We start from the raw sequence: 21554 nt of genomic DNA on the forward strand, positions 1-21554 counted from the left end.
CTCGCTGAGATAAGGCCAAAATGAACAAGTAGTGTGTGTAGCTGCTAAACTTCACAATAAACACATCAAAGCATTAAGAACTTGCTATTTTCTCAATCCTGCATATGTCTGATGAAGAAAGCAGTCTGTAACCATGTTTAGAATTGAACTGCAGTCAGATTTACAAAAACAGCGTTCTCTCGCTGAGATAAGGCCAAAATGAACAAGTAGTGTGTGTAGCTGCTAAACTTCACAATAAACACATCAAAGCATTAAGAACTTGCTATTTTCTCAATCCTGCATATGTCTGATGAAGAAAGCAGTCTGTAACCATGTTTAGAAGTGAACTACAGTCAGATTTACAAAAACAGCGTTCTCTCGCTGAGATAAGGCCAAAATGAACAAGTAGTGTGTGTAGCTGCTAAACTTCACAATAAACACATCAAACCATTAAGAACTTGCTATTTTCTCAATCCTGCATATGTCTGATGAAGAAAGCAGTCTGTAACCATGTTTCCAACTGAATTATAGTCAGATTTACAAAAACAGCGTTCTCTCGCTGAGATAAGGCCAAAATGAACAAGTAGTGTGTGTAGCTGCTAAACTTCACAATAAACACATCAAACCATTAACTACTTCATATTTTCTCAATCCTGCATATGTCTGATGAAGAAAGCAGTCTGTAACCATGTTTACAAGTGAACTGCAGTCAGATTTACAAAAACAGCGTTCTCTCGCTGAGATAAGGCCAAAATGAACAAGTAGTGTGTGTAGCTGCTAAACTTCACAATAAACACATCAAAGCATTAAGAACTTGCTATTTTCTCAATCCTGCATATGTCTGATGAAGAAAGCAGTCTGTAACCATGTTTCCAACTGAACTATAGTCAGATTTACAAAAACAGCGTTCTCTCGCTGAGATAAGGCCAAAATGAACAAGTAGTGTGTGTAGCTGCTAAACTTCACAATAAACACATCAAAGCATTAAGAACTTGCTATTTTCTCAATTCTGCATATGTCTGATGAAGAAAGCAGTCTGTAACCATGTTTCCAACTGAATTATAGTCAGATTTACAAAAACAGCGTTCTCTCGCTGAGATAAGGCCAAAATGAACAAGTAGTGTGTGTAGCTGCTAAACTTCACAATAAACACATCAAACCATTAAGTACTTCCAAAATTATTTTGTAAGATGAGGTCAAAGTTGAAAAGTACTGTTTACCGTATTAATATTACAGTAAACACAAGCAAAACCTTCACATACTTCATATGTACATAAATCAGAGCTTTTCTAAACATGAAAGACATTGCTAAATATGTTTTGAAGTGAATTACACTGACACAGGTAATAATATCTCACTGAGATAATGCCAAAGTGACCAAATAGTCCGCAGCCTTTAAAAACCCATGAAACCATAAAGCATTTAATGTTTACATAAATCAGTGCATTTCTAAAAGTAATTTTGACTATTTTTTCAGTTGAGTCACTTGGTTGTGCAGTGCCAGGTTGTAAAACCACAGCGTAATAATCATATCTTCTAGTGCAGTACAGTCATTTCTTTTTCCTGCTATTTCCAAATTGTCATATTTTGTGTATATATCAGGGTATATTGTGTGCTTTTAATAGTTTTATTCAAAAGGGGGTGTGAAATATCCTGGTATTTTGTTACTTTGTATATCTTTTTACTCGACCTCCCTGCACCCCATTCACTAGTTTTTGTTCTAATAATAATAATAATAACATGTTATTACCAGATTGCAGATTCATCAACAGCTGCTTTCTTGCTAACTTACTTAATTGAGCCTACCTGTTCATACTGTGAACGCAACTGAAGCAACACTCATGATGGAAAGTTTAATCGACCCCATATATTAGATGATTAAACTTGATGCATAACAATCATGACTTGGTCTGAGGCAGACATCAGTGGGGAAATGGGATGACTTTGATGAAGGCAACGTGAAATGGCCAAGGAGAAAGATAGGCCAGTTAGCTAGATGCAAGCAATGCTTAAATAGCTAGCTTGTCTCGACAATAATAATGACATAATTATGCATACCTCACGTCTGCTTTGTGTTCATCCAGTTCCTTCTTTGGCTTTCACAGCAACTTCTCCACAGCTCCTTATAATTAATAAAAAAGAAGAAAAGATATCTTTATATCTTTCCAAACTTGACTTTTTAGGCTTTCTGCACCTGTTTTACCCTGCTTTGGGAACATGCTCTGCTCATGCCCATTGCTCTCCTACACCTATTTCCCCTTTGTATGCTGCTGCAGCTGCAGTTGAAAGCAGCCCGCTGACAAGCTTGAGACACTCTTTGATGTCGCCCTCTTCAGTTAAAAACAAATCCACCTTTAGTCAGACAGTGGTAACTATATTTAGACCATTTTTTTTAGAAATATTCATGCACAATATACAGTGATTACTATGCTGAGTTCACTGATATTCATTCATTATCAGCAGTAGTGTTTTTATGGTAGGGGCAGCATTAATTGGTTTGTGTGTTTAATTTCATTGCAGCTGTAAAACAGAGCAACTGTACATTTACAGAAACGCTGCACTTTGCATTTCCTCTTCCTATCTTCTGTAGTGACTGAAAGAATGCGATCGCGTATACAAGCGGCCATACATAGTTGAAGTGTCTGACTGGACATTTATGTGAATCACATTAAATAATGTCACATGGTTATTTTTTTTTTTAACTATACCAAAAGTTGTATTACATTCATTACTCATTTTAATTAATCACGAAAGAGAGAGGTAAACTGATAATAACAAGTTCACAAGAGGATGCAGATTCATCAGCAGCGACTTCCTGCATCTCATGGTAAAATATGTAGGAGAACCTCGCTGCTACTACTACTACTAATCCTCTCAACGGGACTGAAGCAATGCTCGCTATGGAAAGTTTAATCGACTCCATAACATGAGGCATAACAATCATCACATCAGTGGGTAAACGGGATGACTTGGATGAAGGCGTTATGGAATGGCCAGGGAAAAAGACGGCACCGTTAGCTAGATAGCTATGCATGAATAGAAAGTTTGTCTTGACAATATTTATGGCATAATTAGGCTACACATACCTCTGGTTAGCTTTCTCTTCATCTCGTTCCTTCTTCCGCTGTCTCTGCAGTTTCTCAGCTCCTTTTTAAAAAGAAGAAAAGATAGCTTCAAAACTTTGTAGGCTATTCTGCACCTGTATTCCCATACTGTCCCAATGGGAAGCCCTCTGATCATGCCCATTGCACTCAGTCGAACTTTATCCCTTCTGGCCGTTGCAGCTGCTATTTCAAAGCAACACGCTATTGAATAAAAACTTGCGACACTCTTTGATTTCACTACGAGGCTCGCAATATTTATAAACAAACCTCTGCCAACTTCTTTTATTATGTCTAGCACGTTCAACTCGGAGGAGGAGGAAAACGTTATAAGGTAAAAGGATCTTTGAAGTGAGAAAGGATGGACGAATAAAGGCAAAAATGTGGAAGTAATATTTTGAGAACTGAGGATAAGATGATTCCTCGTATGAAATTCACGTGCTAACCGCAAGTGGGCTATATTGTAAGTAACTACACCTTTACTAGCTTCAACATTATTATAATAATTGTAATTCAATAATACAACAATCATATATTGTTCAAACGTAGCTTAAGAGAAAAAAGAAGTCAAACCATGTTTTGTGTCAGCATTTACAGAAATGCTGTACTTAGAATTTACAGGTACTCATATTTGCATTTCCTCTTCCTAGCTACTGTAGTCACCGAAAGAACGTGATCGCGTATACAAGCAGCCATACACAGTCTTTTGAAGTGTATGATTGGACATATATTCGAATCACATGAAACAATATCACATAGTTTTTTTTTTAACTAAACCTGGTTTGTTCCATACCAAAAGTTATATTGCATTCATTACTCATTTTAATTCATCACAAAAGAGAGAGGTAAGCTAATAATAACAAATTCTCAAGATCGCAGATTCATCAGCAGCGGCTTCCTCCATCTCATAGTGAAATATGTAGGAGAGCCTAACTCTTTATACTGTGAACGGGACTGAAGCAACGCTCGCTATGGAAAGTTTAACCGACCCCATATTTTCGACTATTAAACTTATCGTATAACAATCATGACCGTGGGGAAACGGGATGACTTGGATGGAGGCGTTATGGAATGGCCAGGGAAAAAGACGGCACCGTTAGCTAGATAGCTATGCATGAATATAAAGTTTGTCTTGACAATATTTATGGCATAATTAGGCTACACATACCTCTGGTTAGCTTTCTTTTCATCTCGTTCCGTCTTCCGCTGTCTCTGCAGTTTCTCAGCTCCTTGTTAAAAAGAAGAAAAGATAGCTTCAAACTTGACGTGTTAGGCTATTCTCCACCTGTATTCCCATACTGTGGGACAGCCCTCTGATCATGCACATCAATCGAACTTTATTACTTCTGGCCGTTGCAGCTGCTATTTCAAAGCAACATGCTACTGAATAAAAACTTGCGACACTCTTTGATTTCGCTACCAGGCTCGCAATATTTATAAACAAACCTCTGCCAACTTCTTTTATTATGTCTAGCACGTTCAACTCGGAGGAGGAGGAAAACGTTAAGAGATAAGAGGATCTTTCTGCCACAACGCCCGACAAGAGATGAGGATCGATGGATGAATAAATGCAAAAATGTGGAAGTAATCTTTTGAGTACTGAGAATAAGATCATTCCTGGTGTGAAATTCACGTGCTAACCGCAAGTGGGCTATATTGTAAGTAACTACACCTTTACTAGCTTCAACATTATAATAACCTGCTTTATAATAACTGTAATTCAACAATATAGCAATCATATATTGTTCAAACTTAGCCTGAGAGAAAAAGAAGTCAAACCATGTTTTGTGTTGGCATTTGCAGAAATGCTGTACTTAAAAATTTCAGGTACTCGTATTTGCATTTCCTCTTCCTATCTACTGTAGTCACCGAAAGAATGTGATCGCGTATACAAGCGGCCGTACACAGTCTTTTGAAGTGTCTGACTGGACATTTATTCGAATCACATGAAACAATATCACATAGTTATTTTTTTAACTAAACCTGGTTTGCCCCCACACCAAAAGTTATATTACATCAATTACTCATTTTAATTCATCACGAAAAAGAGAGGTAAACTGATAATAACAAATTCTCAAGATCGCAGATTCATCAGCAGCGGCTTCCTCCATCTCATAGTGAAATATGTAGGAGAGCCTAACTCTTCATACTGTGAACGGGACTGAAGCAACGCTCGCTATGGAAAGTTTAATCGACCCTATATTTTCGACTATTAAACTTATTGTATAACAATCATGACAGTGGGGAAACGGGATGAATTGGATGGAGGCGATATGGAATGGCCAGGGGAAAAGACGGCACCGTTAGCTAGATAGCTATGCATGAATAGAAAGTTTGTCTTGACAATATTTATGGCATAATTAGGCTACACATACCTCTGGTTAGCTTTCTCTTAATCCCGTTCCGTCTTCCGCTTTCTCTGCAGTTTCTCAGTTCCTTGTAAAAAAAAAAAAAAGAAGGAAATATATCTACAAAACTTGACGTTTTAGGCTATTCTGCGCTTGTGTTCCCATACTGTGGGACAGCACTCTGATCATGCACATTGTACTCAGTCGAACTTCTGGCCGTTGCAGCAGCTATTTCAAAGCTATTGAAAATGATCTGTTTTTTTTATTCAACCCTGTTGAATAAAAGCTTGCGACAATCTTTGATTTCGCTACCAGGCTCGCAATATTTATAAACAAACCTCTGCCAACTTCTTTTATTATGTCTAGCACGTTCAACTCGGAGGAGGAGGAAAACGTTAAGAGATAAGAGGATCTTTCTGCCACAACGCCAGACAAGAGGTGAGGATGGATGGATGAATAAATGCAAATGAGGACGTAATCTTTTGAGAACTGAGAATAAGATCATTCCTGGTGTGAAATTCACATGCTAACCGCAAGTGGGCTATATTGTAAGTAACTACACCTTTACTAGCTTCAACATTATTATAATAATTGTAATTCAATAATACAACAATCATATATTGTTCAAACGTAGCTTAAGAGAAAAAAGAAGTCAAACCATGTTTTGTGTCTATTTCAGTCACATTTGACTAAATCGAAGCCTAAAACTTGATTGTGCACAGTTCTGTGTGAAAAAGTGTACTTAAGATGCTGAAACTCATGTTTCGTCACTGAAAACAGGTTTTAAAGTGCTTCTCATGAGATGTGCTGGAATTTGAGAGAAAAAGAGGTCAAACCATGTTATCTGTCTAGAAAGCAATAATATGTTTTCTGTCGAGAAAAAATGGTTTAACCTCTGTGTTTCTCTGTTTCTCTCAAAGTCATCTGATCAAAGAGCAAGTACTGTATGGCCTATGTTCAGTGAGTTAACTTGAATTTCACCATTTTGAGTGCAGTTTCCTCACAGAAGTGTGCACAATCAAGGTTTTGGCTTAGATGTAGTCAAGTGTGACAGAATTAGACAGAAAACATGGTTTGACCTCCTTTTCTCTCAAGGTCCAGCTGATGACAGAGCAAGTATTTTATGACCTGTTTTTAGTGAGTTAACATGAGTTTAAGCATTTTAAGTACAGTTGTCTCAAAGATCTGTGCACAATCAAGGTTTTGGCTTAGATGTAGTGAAGTGTGACTGAATAAGACAGACAACATGGTTTGACCTCTGTTTCTCTCAAGGTCCAGCTGATCTCACAAAAAGCATATTGAAATCTCTTTTTAGTGAGTGAAAATTTGTTTCAGAATTTTGAGTGCAGTTCTCTCACAGAATTGTGCATAATCCAGTTGTTGGCTTAATATTCATCAAACAGGACTAAATTAGACAGAAAGCATGGTTTTAACTTCTGTTTTCCCCCAAACTCTACGTCATCACACAGCAAGTACCTCATGGCCTGTTTTCCGTGAGTAAGCTTGAGTCTCAGCATTTTGAGTGCAGTTTTCTCACAGAACTGTGCACAATCGAGGTTTTGGCTTAGATGTAGTCAAATGCGACTGAATTAGACAGAAACATGGTTTGACCACCGTTTCTCTCATATTCCAGGTGATCTCACAAGAAGCACTTTCAAGCCTGCTGTCGGTGAGTGAATATGAGTTTCAGCATTTTCGTTGCATGTTTGTCACAGTTTTGTGGACAATCAAGTTTTTTACTCATCAACTGAATCAAGTGAGTGAAAGAGAGGTCAAACCATGTTATCTGTCTAGAAAGCAATCATATGTTTTCTGTCGAGAAAAAATGGTTTAACCTCTGTGTTTCTCTGTTTCTCTCAAAGTCATCTGATTAAAGAGCAAGTACTGTATGGCCTATGTTCAGTGAGGAAACATGAGTTTCACCATTTTGAGTGCACCTTCCTCACAGAAGTGTGTACAATCAAGTTTTTGGCAAAGATATTGTCAAATGTGACTGAATTAGACAGAAAACATGGTTTGACCTCTGTTTCTCTCAAATTCCAGCTTATTTCACAAGAAGCACTTTAAAACCTATTTTCAGTGAGGAAACATGAGTTTCACCATTTTGACTACGCTTTATTTGATTGCTGTGAAAAATCAAGTTTTTGACTTAGTATTAGTCAAATGTGACTGAATTAGACAGAAAACATGGTTTAGCCTTTTGTTCTCTCAATTTCCAGGTGATCACCGAGAGGTACCGGAGGAAGCTGGAGTGGAAACTCCAGCAGAACAACACGAGAGAGGTGTGGAGTGGCATGAGGACCATCACAGGTTACGGGCCAAACAGCGGAGGAGTTGATGGCAATGTGGAACGGGCGAATGAGCTGAATCAGTTTTTTAACAGATTCGACACAGGGACCCCAATTCACACTTCAAACGACTCCTCAGCAGTACGGTTGCAGCAACCATCCACTCCAGCCTCTCTCCCTCCACCCACATTCCATCTGGAAGGCCTCGCTCACACCTCGTCCCCAGAAGCCTGGGTGGACCACTCTCACCTGGGTACCACAAGCACTCCTCCCCCACCCATCACCCCAACGATGACCTTCACAGCTGACCAGGTGAGAAGACAGCTGCAGATACTCCGTGCAGGCAAAGCTGCAGGCCCAGATGGTGTGACCCCCAGGGTCCTGAAAGCCTGTGCCCCCCAGCTAAGCGGAGTACTCCATCATGTCATCAACCTGAGTCTGAGTCTTCAGAGGGTCCCCGTGGTGTGGAAGACGTCATGCCTTGTTCCTGTCCCGAAGACGCCGCGTCCCAGCGACCCCAAGGACTACAGGCCTGTGGCCCTGACGTCACACATCATGAAGACCCTGGAAAGACTCGTCCTGGAACAGCTCCGGCCCATGGTCCAACCACTTCAGGATCCCCTTCAGTTCGCCTACCAGCCCCGCCTTGGAGTGGACGATGCCATCATCTACCTGCTGAACAGAGTCTACACTCACCTAGACAAGCCGGCAAGCACTGTGAGAATCACGTTCTTCGATTTCTCGAGTGCGTTTGACACCATCAGGCCGGCTCTGCTGGCTGAGAAGCTGACAGCGATGCAGGTGGATGCCCCACTGGTGTCCTGGATCGCAGACTGTCTGACGGGCAGACCACAGTATGTACGCCAGAAGTGCTGCCTGTCAGATGAAGTGATCAGCAACACCGGGGCTCCACAGGGGACTGTCCTCTCTCCCTTCCTCTTCACGATCTACACCACAGACTTTACGCACTGCACAGAGTCCTGCCATCTTCAGAAATTTTCTGATGACTCTGCAGTGGTTGGGTGTATTACTGGGGGGGATGAGAGAGAGTACAGGACGGTAGTGGACAACTTTGTCACATGGAGCGGGAAAAACCACCTACAGCTCCATGTGACAAAGACCAAGGAACTGGTGGTGGACCTGAGGAGGACTAAGGCTCCAGTGACCCCTATCAACATCAAAGGGGACACTGTGGAGGTGGTGGAGGAGTACAAATACCTGGGGGTGTACTTAGACCACAAACTGGACTGGTGCAAGAACGTGGACATGGTCTACAGAAAGGGCCAGAGCCGCCTCTACTTTCTGAGGCGGCTGAGGTCCTTCAACATCTGCAGGATGATGCTGAGGATGTTCTACGAGTCGGTGGTGTCCAGTGCCATCACATATGCTGTTGCCTGCTGGGGCAGCTGCCTGAGGGTGAGGGACACTAACAGACTCAATAGAATCATCAAGAAGGCCAGCCATGTTGTGGGAGAGGAACTGGACTCTCTGACAGTGGTGTCTGAGAGGAGGATGTTGTCCAAAACAAGAACTATACTGGACTTTCCCTCTCACCCTCTCCACGATGTGCTGATCGGCTACAGGAGCTCGTTCAGCAACAGACTCATACTGCCACGATGCACCACAGAGCGACACAGGAAATCATTCCTTCCTGTCGCCATCAAACTGTTAAACTCAGCACTGTGACAGACACACTCACTTGTATATACAATGTACATATTGGCTCTTTTACACATGTACATACCTGTATTTTTAAATTTTCTTAAAAAATTTGAATACAGTTTTTTGTAAATACCTGTACTTGAGAATTTAGTTTTTTTGTTTATCCTATTTTTATACTCTGCACTTTTCTCCTTTCTTGGTCGGGAATACTGCATGTGCAATGTCTGTAAAAACAAGAATTTCCCTCCAGGGATTAATAAAGGAATTCTGATTCTGATTCTGATTCTGATCACATAACAAGTATTTTATGGCCTGATTTCAGTAGTTTAAGCATATTGAGTGCAGTTTCCTCACAAGACTGCACAATCAAGGTTTTGGCTTAGCAATAGTCAGATGTGACTGAATTAGACAGAAAACACAGTTTTATGTCCGTTTCTCTCAAATTCCAGCTGATGAAAGAGAAAGTACTTTTTGGCCTGTGTTCAGTGAGTAAACTTGAGTCTCAGCATTTTCGGTACACAGAACACAGAACTGTGCACAGATGATGTTTTGGCTTAGATGTAGTCAAGTGTGACTGATTTAGACAGAAACCATGGTTTTACCTCTATTTTTCTCATATTTCATCTGATCTCACAAGAAGCACTCACTGAAACCTATTGTCAGTGAGTGAACTTGAGTCTCAGCATTTTAAGTAAATGTTCCTCACAGAACTGTACACAGTTGATGTTTTGGCTTAGATGTAGTCAAGTGTGACTGAATTAGACAGAAAACATGGCTTGACCTCTCTTTCTCTCATTTTTCATCTGATCACACTGAAACCTGTTTTCAGTGAGTAAACTTGAGTCTCAGCATTTTAATTGTTTTCAGAATCAGAATCAGAATTCTTTTATTTATCCCTGAAGGGAAATTATTCACTTGAGTTTCAGCATTTTAAGTACAGTTTTTTCACAGATCTGTGCACCATCAAGTTTTTGACTCAGTAATAGTCAAATGTAACTGAATTAGACAGAAGACACGGTTCGACCTCTTTTTCTTTGTATTTTCAGCTGATCACAGAGCAAGTACTTCATTTTGTTTGTTCAGTGAGTTAACTCGAGTTTCAGCGTTTTGAATGCAATTTCTTCACAGAAGTGTGCACAATCAAAGTTTTTGGCTTAGATGTTGTCAAATATCGCAAGATCGCTTCTCGGCCTTTTGGCTAAGATCAAGTGTAGTATCTGTTCTTATCAGTTTAATATCTGATACGTCCCCTACCCGGGGACCATATATTAAATTGATTTTTGGAACAGGGAGATGGAATAGGGGCTTGCTCCGTCCACTCCACGCATCGACCTGGTATTGCAGTGTTTCCAGGAGCGGTGCACCCCTCCTAGGGGCAGTCGTGGATCAGCGGTTAGGGTGTCGGACCCGTAACCGGTGGATCGCTGGTTCGATTCCCCGTCCCGGTGTCCATGGCTGAGGTACCCTTGAGCAAGGTACCTAACCCCCACTGCTCCCCGGGCGCTGCACGCGGTCGCCCACTGCCCCGGGTTTGCTGTGTGTGTGTGTGCACGTCACTTGGGTGGGTTAAATGCAGAGAACAAATTTCGTTGGAGTGAGTTCCCTCCAATGACAAAATATGTCACTTTAATCTTTAATCACTGAATTAGATCGAGAACATGTTTTGACCTCTGTTTCTCTCAAATTCCAGCTGATCTCACAAGAAGCATTTTAAAACCTCTTTTCTATGAGTAAATAGTTTCAGCATTTTGATTGCAGTTTTCTCACAGGCCTGTGCACAATCAAGATTTTGACTGAGCATTAGCCAAATGTGACTGAATTAGACAGAAGACAAGGGTCGATGTGTTTCTCTGTATTTTCAGCTTTATCACAGAGGAAGCATTTCATTTTGCTTGTTCAGTGAGTTAACTTGTGTTTCAGAGTTTTGAGTGCAGTTTTCTCACAGTCCTGTGCACAATCAAGTTTTTGGCTTAGTATTTGTCAAATGTGACTGAATTAGACAGAAAACATGGTTTGACCTCTGTTTCTCTGAAGTTCCAGCTTATTTCACAAGAAGCACTTTAAAACCTGTTTTCAGTGAGTAAATGTGAGTTTCAGCATTTTGAATTCACTTTTCCAAGAGGAATGTGAAAAATCAAGTTTTTGACTTAGTATTAGTCAAATGTGACTGAATTTGACCGAAAACATGGCTTGACACCATTTTTGTCTCAAATTCCGGGTGTTCTCACAAGAAGCACCTTAAAACCTCTTTTCAATGAGGAAACATGAGTTTCACCATGTTGAGTGCAGTTTTCTTACAGAAGTGTGTACAATCAAGTTTTTGGCAAAGATATTGTCAAAAGTGACTGAATTAGACAGAAACATGGTTTGACCTCTGTTTCTCTGAAATTCCAGCTTATTTCACGAGAAGCAGTGAGTAAACGTGAGTTTCAGCATTTTGAATTCACTTTTCCAAGAGGAATGTGAATAATCAAGTTTTTGGCTTAGTATGAGTCAAAAATGACTGAATTAGATAGAAAACACAGTTTGACGTTTGGTTCAGAAAACAGCTTTCACCATGTTGAAAGCAGTTTTCTCACAGAACTGTGCACAATCAAGTTTTTGGCTTAGTATTAGTCAAATGTGACTGAATTTGACAGAAAACATGGTTTTACCTCTGTTTCTTTCAAATTCCATCTGATCTCACGAGAACGACTTTAAAACCTGTTTTCATTGACGATACATGAGTTTCACAATTTTGAGTACACTTTTCTCAGAGGGCTGTAAACAATCAATCTGTTTTCAGTGAGTAAACTTGAGGCTCAGCATGTTCAGTACAGTTTCTCACAGACCTGTGCACAGTCAAGTTTTTGGCTTAGTATTAGTCAAATGTGACTGACCCACTTTTCCAAGAGGAATGTGAAAAATCAAGTTTTTGGCTTAGTATGATTGTGAAGTGTTTAATACACGGCAGCGACCAGACAGTTGACAGTTTACTGGCCCAGTGATGTATTTTTGCCTAAGAAAAGAGAATAATAAAAACAGTGCAGTGTCGCACAGTCCGTCTTCGTTTTCGTCCTCTTTCCTTTGCACACTTTGGCCCGGACTCCAAGATGCCAGTTACCAGCGACAAGCCGAGCTCCCCACTACGGTTCGGAGAGAGACAGGTTACAAAGGTAACAGTACAGTGTTTTCACAGAACTGTGCACAGTTGACAAATACATAGCGAAGTGTCCTGTGTTCAAACACCACTCCACATCTAGACCTGCTCTAATTTGAAAGTGTCATGAGATAACTGTTGTTGTGAATTGACGCTATATAAATAAACTGTATTGAAAAATTGAATTAGAAGCATAGCACTCAGACTGGGATTTAATTTTATATTCAAAGATAGCATTATAAATCAAATAATGTTATCCCTCATTTTATTCAACTTTGTTGAATAAACTGTAAACTGTTCTGCCTGTTGCAGGTAGCATATTTTGTTGCTTTGTTGCATTTTTTCTTCATAGCACTTCACTACTTTCTATACTCTTTTATTTTACACTTGTAGGCCTGAGCCCTCATAATCCTTGCAAGCCTCATAAACTTTCTCATAAATCTAACAGTTTGTTTAGTGTGCAGTTCTACTAATTACCTCGGCCTAGTACCTAGCAATTGGCTATTCTCCCTCTCCCAGTCCCTCTCCTACTCTCTCTTACTCAGTGTGTCAAATTATCAGCTATTCTTTTGCTTCTTTTAGGGATACAGTACATGTTATAAATGTTAGCAAGGAGGGAACTCTGAACACTGAAAAAAATTATTGATCAAACTGAAGTCAATCACTCACTCAAGTTTTATAGTCTTTGTTTTCTTTTTTTTTTCCCGATTCACCATCGTTAAAAATTGTTAAAAATGGACCAGAAACAACTTGACAACTAACCCAACATGTGGGTAGCTTAATCCACCCACATATTGGGTTATTCTGACAGGGACGTTGGGTTACAGTAACCCAGAAAATGGTTGTGACCTTTTGACCTTTTGACCCAATAATGGTTTACGTTTTTAGTTGGGTTTATTTGATCCATCAATTATGTTGAATTATGTTATGCTCATTTTTTTTTAGATTGCGGGTTATACACATATAAGTCATTTAAAGAAGCAAACAAGTTTAAAGAATACAATACTCACAATTTTGAGCAAATTACTCACTTCGTACTTCATCATCATCATCATCAACATCACTCATGTAGTACATCTATCACTACTATTTATTTTTACGTTTTTTTCAGGAACCAAAACTCTGTATGTACTCTCTACTAATGACATGTAATGAAGAAAATCTTGAATCTTAAATTTATTTTAAATGGGAAAAATGTACAAAAGGTTGAAAAAAACAGTAAAAAGTAACAAGACGTATGCCATGGATGCATATGATGTCATAGCCCCCTTTATTTATGTAAATGAAGTAAATTATGAATTTTTTCAAAATTCTGCCTAATCTTTGGATACTTTGCATCACAGGCGAAATGCAGTCTTGCAGGAATGGGTCAGGGAATAGCTAGCCTATGATGACACTTGGCTAGAAAATGATAAATCCTCCACCTATACTCTTAAAAGTAATAAGTAAATTGGTTCAGTTTAACAGTTACCTGGTATGAATATGGGGCATGGCATGGATCCCTCTTCTCTCTGGGGTCATTGTGCAGACCTGATCCTCTTTCTTATGTTCCTCTGCCTCTCCTCAAGAAAGCCCGTGGCTGGCTGATGCAGGTGCCTCTTGGCATACCAAGTGTCCTTTAAAATCAGAAACAGTCACTGTCATTTTGCTTTTCAAACACATCTCTACCATTTGCTAGCCAGGCTAGCGCCACCTAGTGCTTCTGCTCAATATCACACTTTGATACAGCACAGTCAGGGATCTCTCCATTAGCTTAGGTTTCCTTTCAACAATTTTTCAGTGGGGCAATTGGCCAACAGAGGGCTCTGGTATGCCAATATTTTTCACAGAAAGTATCTGCCCATGAGGAAGGAAACGTACTCCAGTAGAGGGATCCCAGATGCTTTGCACAAAATGAAACGATGTGAAAGCGTTTGGTGCGCCAGGCTCACCATTTGCAGCAATCATATCGGAATTAAAACTCCATTTTTAATCCTCAGTCTTCAGGAAAGATGTGATTGCTGTGTTTGAGTTAATATTTTTACGCTTAATTGTATTGCTGTTTATGTCCTGGAAGTGAATGACAGGTTTCCATGCTAGCTCTCATATTCTGAATTTGGGGGCTTTAAAGTAATGCATGTACGCTAGCATTCCTTGTAGTTGCAGTGATAAATGCTTCACAAATTTACCAGTCTGTAGGTAGTTGGTATGTCATATCAGTCCTAATTTTGGCATTTTGTGATTTCTTCACAGGCACCGATTTCATAATGAGACACCAAGAGAGATACCCACTCAGTGGCCAAGAATGTGACGAGTGATTGTGGCAACTCACACAGGGTCCGTGTACCTTCCGTTCATTCAATTTTCAATTTAGAAACGCAAATCGGAAAACAAAAAACGGAGCTTTTTTCTTTTCTCAATATATGTAGCAGGTTTAAAAAAAATAAAAAACAAGAGTCGTTTTTCATTCCAATACAGCCATATATTGGATTTTGTGTTGTTTTTCTATTACGGATTTTTTATATTCTTTGATAAAGACCAAGAATTAAATTTGTGTTAATCCAAAATGCAAAAATGCAAGGATTTTTTTTACATGTTTTATTACAAGGTGAACCGGAAGCAGTATACCGCGAAAGTTTTTTAGCCTTTTTCCCGCGATTACCGCGTCTTTTGCAGTTTTAGCAAAACAGTAGCAGATTCGGTTGAGAACGAGTTTGAATCCTGGAAGAGATGGTGTCCCTCGAGCCCTACGGGAATTTAATAAGAGAAATGATAGCTCAAAATCTCTCGCACGCGGACATTTCCACAAATTTATTACAGTTAGGTGTGCAGCAAGGATGTTCTGAAATGAGTGTCAGGAGATTTTGTGCACATCACAACATTTCCAGGAGGGGACAGGTATCCGACACGCAATTAGAGGTTGCTATCAGCAGGGCAATAAATCAGGTAGGTTATTATGGTTTTCTTCGATTTACAGAGGTGGGTAGTAACAAGTTAGATTTACTCTGTTACAGGTCCTCTACCTTACTTGATTAGGTTTTTGGATAAATTGTACATTTAAGAGCAGTTTTACATCATCTCCGTACTTTTACTTGAGTAAACTCGTTCAGCTACACCAGTGCTTCTCAATTATTTTCTGTTGCGCCCCCCCCCCCAGCAAGAAGAAAACAATTCGCGCCCCCCCAACTCTCCGCCGCGACTATAAATAATAGTAATAATAATATGTAATAATATTTAATAATATGTAATAATATGATGCTAACAGTGCTCGCTGGTTTACTGAAGTAGCATTCACAAAGCGGGATGATTGTTGGCAATATTCGGCACGTTTTGGCTGAAAAAACTCCAGCGGCTTATCAGCATGATTGGGATGTAATGTCTTCAAGTGGCACCTTAATTTATTTGGCTTCATGCTGTCCGCTGCCAGCATTTTTAGACACAGTAAACACACCGGTCTTTCGTCTCCCACTGTAGTCACAGTGAAGCCAAGCGCTACATATGCTTCGTCATATTTCCTCGTCTTAGCTTTCGGGTGAGTTACTTTTGTCTCATTATCTTCGTCTCTCTCCGCCTTTCTTTTCATCCCTGTTAAAAATTTCTTCATGTTGTCTCTTAAGGGTTCGTTTACTGCACTTCATATCGCCTGCTCGGTGCAAAAAAGCCGCTACACCATAGAGCTAATACTCCCTGCGCACACTCTGACAATGAGAGCGCCACTGCCAACTACTGTAGTGGATGTGCAATTACACTTTATTCTAGTACGGCAAAAAAAGCATGTTCTCCAGGGTCACACACCCCACTATTTGAGAAGCACTGAGCTACACTGAGCTAGTTACTTTTCTTTTTACCCATTCAGGATTCTACCCATCAACCCATCGTTAACACCCCCCCGTTTTTTTTCTGAGGTGACAATTTGAGTACATTTTTTGGCTACTCTATCCACCTCTGTTTTATATTTTATATTTCATATAGACTTGGCCTACATGTCACGGCTTATGTTGATTCATCAGACAGGGTCAACATATGGCCGAAAGATGATGACCGGGTACCTGTCTGCAATGGGAGTGGTTGCTGGTGAACGCCGGGTGGGGAATATTTTGAGAACAACTCATTGTCCCTATCACGAAATGCGCAAACGTGTAAGTATCTTTTGAGAGCCTTTAATGTTGTGGTATTTGGTATAATGTATTTTACTAGCTAACTATTACTTGCTTTTTCCCCCAAAGGGTGCACGTAACCTTAACCCCGTCCCCTACAGTGCTGCATACATGGGACACAAAGTCCACATCGACCAGAATGAAAAATTGGTCATGTTCGGAGTGACACATGTTCTCGCAATGGATGGGTACAGCAGTAAGGTGGTTGCCCACGCAACCATGCCTGTCAAAAATAATCTCACGATCTATGAAGATGTTTACAGGTTAGTACAGTGCTTCTCAACCTTTTTTTTTCTTGCTTCAATACACCCTTTGTGTGATTTCTGAGTCCAAGTACCCTCTAGGGCAAACTCTCTCACTGTAGTGGAAAAGTTAGCAGTGTTAATACAATAGGGACATAGCCTGAAGCCTCACACATTTCCACTTCAAATTATTTGAGAACAATAAATCATATCTATTGTTTTTGCTGCAAAATGCCATCTAAATAAATTAGAATGAATATGCTAATTAATCGAGTTTCACCTGTAATTGTGCACGCAATGCACTGGTAGATTGCAATATCCTTGATCTATCCTACATTGCAGACTTAACATTTGATGAGTCAACATCTGATTGAGTCATGTTTCACTATTTTATAGATCAGCAGTTCTTGAATACGGGATGTGGGACCAGGTCAGGGTGGACCATGGCCGGGAATTTTACTTGACCCTCTACATGCAGGAGATGCTGTCTAACCACAGACATAACTTGCAAAGGCAACCATATCTCCAAACTCAGTCGACAAAGGTGAGGTAACGGTCTCCTTAATGTATAAAATGTGCTTTGTTTATGCCCGAAATGAGATGCTTTGGAAATGTTACTCAGATGTTATGTACTGAACAACAAAACAACAAACTCGAGCAATGATTGTTATTGGAATATATAGCTATTTAACACTTTTTAAAACAGAATATATCACTTAACCTTAACCAGATGCATCCCCATCCTACTGTTTAGATTCCCAATCAAAAGTTTTACATCTGATATAATCATGTTTCCTCTCACCATGTTGATTTTGCAGACTAAATTGAGTGGATTTTTTTTTTTAATTGAGTGTTATTATATAGTGTATATATAATATGTAAATGTAGAAAAAAAATAATAAAATCTATGCTTTTCTTGTCTACAGAATCATACGGTGGAGAGAATGTGGGTAGAGATTAACAACCGGGTAAATTACCCATTGAAGGAGGCCCTCATGCAGCTGCAGGATCAGGAAGTCCTCGACATGGACGACAATGTCACCAGATACTGTACATCTAACCTTACTGCCGAGCTGTGCAAGATTGGCCTAACAAGAGCTGTACTTGCATGGAATGCACACAGAATCCCCAGTGAGTTACATAAAAATAAAAAACATCTAACACAGTTGACAGTGTATTCAAACAATAGCTGACATTTTGTGACTTTGCTTCACAGGCAAAGGAACACCCAATCATTTGGCAGCAGGAGGATGTCCAAAAAAAGTAGGAGATGAGTTGTTGCCACATGCCTCCCAAGCAGCCGACATGTACCAGCAGGATGTTGGCTCTTCACTTACTAGAGTCTCCTGTTTTGGAACTGACCCCTTCACAACTGAGGACGACAAAATATCAGCAGAGCAACGTTTTGCTGAGGAGTATTCTGATATTTCAGTTTTATTAGACAACGCGGTAAACTATAACTTTGCACCTTTTCAGGATGCATTGATGCTTCTGATAAACATTACGCAGCAATATGCATGAAAATGTCAGAGACAAGTTGCTTCTGGATATACTGTGTATTCTTTTAATTGCAACCAAAATCGAACACTTGCTACCATAACAGTGTTGAATATTAAACGATGTTCCCCACCCAGTGAACATATTTTTACAAAGTGCAACATGAAATTAAAAAAAGATCTGTATCCTCTACAGCTGTTGAACAAGTGCAAAATTCCAACTGACTTTGAACAAGGCAATTAGCCAGATGTACTATAACAGAGGTAATCAGGTTTAAATCACTGAATGTGATACAATCACACTCAAAAGGTTAATCCATCTTAATGACACCACCCAGTATGGAGAGAACATTGTCAAGACTGGTCAGCCTGTGTGCATTGACAGAGAACTCATCCGCCCTGCATTTGAGGCACTGGTCAGATGTCAGCATCCACTGGTCAACGCAGTTTTTGCAGCCAACAAAGCTTTTGCAGCAGACAGCAATCACAGGTTCTTCCATGAGCCCTTTTTGATGAAGAAAATGAAAAGGCCAATACACATGCAAGATTAAAGTTCAACATATTACCTTCTCTTTACGTTATCTACATATTACATATGTTTAAAAGCTTGGCAAGCGACAGTTTCACTTTAACATGCAAAAATGAATTAATGCTTGATTCACTTGGCCATTCAATCTGATCCTGCTTAAAGGTAGACTTTAATATAGATCAAACAACAGACCTTTGCACACAATACAGCCAAAGGCCTCCTTCATGTGTGTTATCATGGTGTTGGTCAGAACCAGCATAGCGCCCCTGGTGTCGCTGGCCTGTGTTGATAGGTCCTTCAGGACTGTGGTGACTTCACTCAGTCCTTGAGCAGCCAAGATCACTTCTTCTATTTTATCATGAACTTCCTGAAGACTTGTGGAGTCCATATCTTTAAGACTACAAGGAGAGACAAAAATACACAACAAAATTGTACAATATTCACAAGTTCTGTTCAGATAAGCTTTTTTTCTAAGAGATGGTACTTAAAACAAAATGAAAGACAAATATCAGTTGGCCGTAACTAAAATGTTTACCTCAGTTTCTTTGCCTTTGTTCCTTTCTGGAACTCATGGAAGATCTGCTCTGGGACAGCAAGAAACTTTTTTGCATTTTGCTTCCAATACTTGGAGCCTAGCAAGAGAGGAAGACAAATCTTTGAACACATATAATGTAAACACATTTGCAGCAAAACAGAACCCTTTGCAGGTCAAGAAAATTATGAGACAAAGAAAGACCAGTATAGATGGGCATGTAGTTGATCAAACAAACTATTATTGTGTAATTATTCATTTTTCAATTAGTACCTCTTGTCCCTTCGGAGTCCACAATCTCATTTCCCTGGGCATCGGTCAGGATGAGAGGGTCATCACTCTGCAGGGCATCGTGTATTTTTGCAAGGATACCTGTGGTTGTGGCTTCAAACTCAAACAGTCTGAGAACAACCATACGAGTAGGCTTCAGTTTCCCCTGGCTGAGCTCAGCGATGAAGACAGACCTAGAAAGATTAATGTGGGAATAGTTTACATCAAGTCAAATCAATTAATTCCATCTTAAACACATAGTCTACATTACAATTGATGCAATTACAATTGATTCAAGTTTTTAAATTATCTTGGTTACAAAGGATCTCAAGAATTGCAAAAAGAAATACAATTATGATGATTTATTCATATGTAGCTTGGTAGTTAATTGTAAGATGAGATGAAACTGGAGGTACCTTTGGAAGGTGTTACTCATGCTTGCTCGGGGGGGAGTGGGAGCTATAGCCTGAGCAGGTGACCCTAGAGCAGCAGTGGGCTGTGCTGTACGGTGGAACTGGAAACGGTTCTGGCCTGACAATGGATGACTCTGCTCGGCAACTGGTAGACCAATATCATCCCCATGAACCTCATAGTGGCCACGATGTTTGAGGTCCAAGCAGCTGAAATGTCCAGCTGATCCCGGGAATATGGCCACATTGTCATCATCAGTTATGTACAAGCTAGGAGCATATACCTTTGAAAAAAGCATCAGCTAAATGTTAATTACAGATATGTAAAACCTACCTAACATTTATTTCTTTTGATATTCATTGTTCTAATATTCTATTGCTCCGCCCCAGCTGTCACTCAAACACACCCCGTCTCTCTCTCTCTCTCTCTCTCTCTCTCTCTCTCCCTCACACACTCACGCACGCACGCACCCCGGAATGCTGAGAAAACTTCAGCAGGTTTTCCCATTAATGTTTGAACTCCAGCTTAATTTGCACTTCAGATTAGTTTCACTACAGCATCCCCCCGCATGTAGCGCGCTCACACACACCTTCACATTATTTTGTAAATAAGCTTATACTTTTAAATTTCAATGATTTTACATTGAGGAGCCTTTATCAGTCGGCTAGCCGTGTGTTGTGCAGAGCATCCTCTGGTCCTAGCATGTTCTCCAAGCAAACGAAAAAGGTGTTACTTACCTGGAATATTCTAGCGATTTTATCTCCAATCATGTCGCTCTCCTTAAGGGTTATCCTTTTGTTTCCTTTAAAAAGGATAAAACTCGAGTCCATAGTGCAGATGAATTGTGAATGCACCAACACCAGTAAGGTACACGGACGCACTGTTTCCTGCACGTCCAGCAACACGGATCACTCCGCGCAATTACTTATTTTATTTCCGGGCCACAGACAGGAAAGCGTAAAAACTGAGAATTGAAAATGGAAATACAGAAGTTCGAGGCCTTCCCCGAAAACTAACTTTTGGATAGGAAAATGCAATGGTTTTCTTTTAAAAGGGTCATTAAATTGATTGTCCGATGTTTGTTTAAGAAATGGAAATAGAAAAAATGCCCCGTTTTTTGTTTTCCGATTTGCGTTTCTAAATTGAAAATTGAATGAACGGAAGGTACACGGACCACACAGCCGCTTGTAGATGCATCCTTCAGACAGGGGAATGTTTGCACAAGAGGATGCCAGTACGCGGTCCGTGTACCTTCCGTTCATTCAATTTTCAATTTAGAAACGCAAATCGGAAAACAAAAAAACGGGGCATTTTTTCTATTTCCATTTCTTAAACAAACATTGGACAACCAATTTAATGACCCTTTTAAAAGAAAACCATTGCATTTTCCTATCCAAAAGTTAGTTTTCGGGGGAAGGCCT

At 39.9% G+C, this 21554-nt stretch overlaps 2 protein-coding genes, 1 long non-coding RNA gene and 1 other non-coding gene across 5 annotated transcripts; 2 read left to right on the forward strand and 2 right to left on the reverse strand.

The window, feature by feature from the left end:
* Positions 1–1652: 1652 nt before the first annotated feature.
* LOC124065364 lies at positions 1653–5634 on the reverse strand. Its single transcript, XR_006844396.1, has 3 exons — positions 5456–5634; positions 4249–4309; positions 1653–2101 (listed from the first exon to the last, which is right to left on the reverse strand). It is a non-coding gene; the product is annotated as an uncharacterized LOC124065364 (long non-coding RNA).
* A 4922-nt stretch (positions 5635–10556) lies between these two features.
* LOC124065503 lies at positions 10557–10747 on the forward strand. The gene has a single exon (XR_006844434.1). It is a non-coding gene; the product is annotated as a U2 spliceosomal RNA (small nuclear RNA).
* A 4391-nt stretch (positions 10748–15138) lies between these two features.
* On the forward strand, positions 15139–18416 carry LOC124065345. 2 transcript variants are annotated; one of them, XM_046400635.1, is made up of 6 exons: positions 15139–15442; positions 16507–16635; positions 16723–16916; positions 17292–17439; positions 17822–18026; positions 18112–18416. In XM_046400635.1, the coding sequence occupies exons 1-6, from the start codon at positions 15227–15229 to the stop codon at positions 18414–18416; spliced, it is 1197 nt and encodes a 398-aa protein (XP_046256591.1). In that variant the 5' UTR covers positions 15139–15226. The 2 variants fall into 2 exon arrangements, with proteins under 2 accessions (XP_046256591.1, XP_046256592.1); XM_046400636.1 differs by lacking the exon at positions 15139–15442 and having other exon boundaries at positions 16268–16635.
* A 29-nt stretch (positions 18417–18445) lies between these two features.
* Positions 18446–21291, reverse strand: LOC124065346. Its single transcript, XM_046400638.1, has 6 exons — positions 20871–21291; positions 20139–20416; positions 19726–19916; positions 19456–19552; positions 19113–19318; positions 18446–18896 (listed from the first exon to the last, which is right to left on the reverse strand). The coding sequence occupies exons 1-6, from the start codon at positions 20961–20963 to the stop codon at positions 18703–18705; spliced, it is 1059 nt and encodes a 352-aa protein (XP_046256594.1). The 5' UTR covers positions 20964–21291; the 3' UTR covers positions 18446–18702.
* Between the last annotated feature and the right edge of the window lie 263 nt (positions 21292–21554).

Source organism: Scatophagus argus, chromosome 9 (genome assembly GCF_020382885.2).
Source record: "Scatophagus argus isolate fScaArg1 chromosome 9, fScaArg1.pri, whole genome shotgun sequence".
Lineage (NCBI taxonomy): Eukaryota > Metazoa > Chordata > Actinopteri > Scatophagidae > Scatophagus > Scatophagus argus.

Bases quoted from the DNA above. Each gene is read 5' to 3' on its own strand.
- LOC124065345 (XM_046400635.1), top strand. From the start codon at position 15,227: ATGGTGTCCCTCGAGCCCTACGGGAATTTAATAAGAGAAATGATAGCT. The intron at 17,440-17,821 runs GTGAGGTAACGG...TCTTGTCTACAG, and splicing joins TCCAAACTCAGTCGACAAAG to AATCATACGGTGGAGAGAAT. The intron at 18,027-18,111 runs GTGAGTTACATA...TTTGCTTCACAG, and splicing joins GAATGCACACAGAATCCCCA to GCAAAGGAACACCCAATCAT.
- LOC124065346 (XM_046400638.1), bottom strand. From the start codon at position 20,963: ATGGACTCGAGTTTTATCCTTTTTAAAGGAAACAAAAGGATAACCCTT. The intron at 19,917-20,138 runs GTACCTCCAGTT...TAATCTTTCTAG, and splicing joins ATGAGTAACACCTTCCAAAG to GTCTGTCTTCATCGCTGAGC. The intron at 19,553-19,725 runs GTACTAATTGAA...CTCTCTTGCTAG, and splicing joins GGACTCCGAAGGGACAAGAG to GCTCCAAGTATTGGAAGCAA.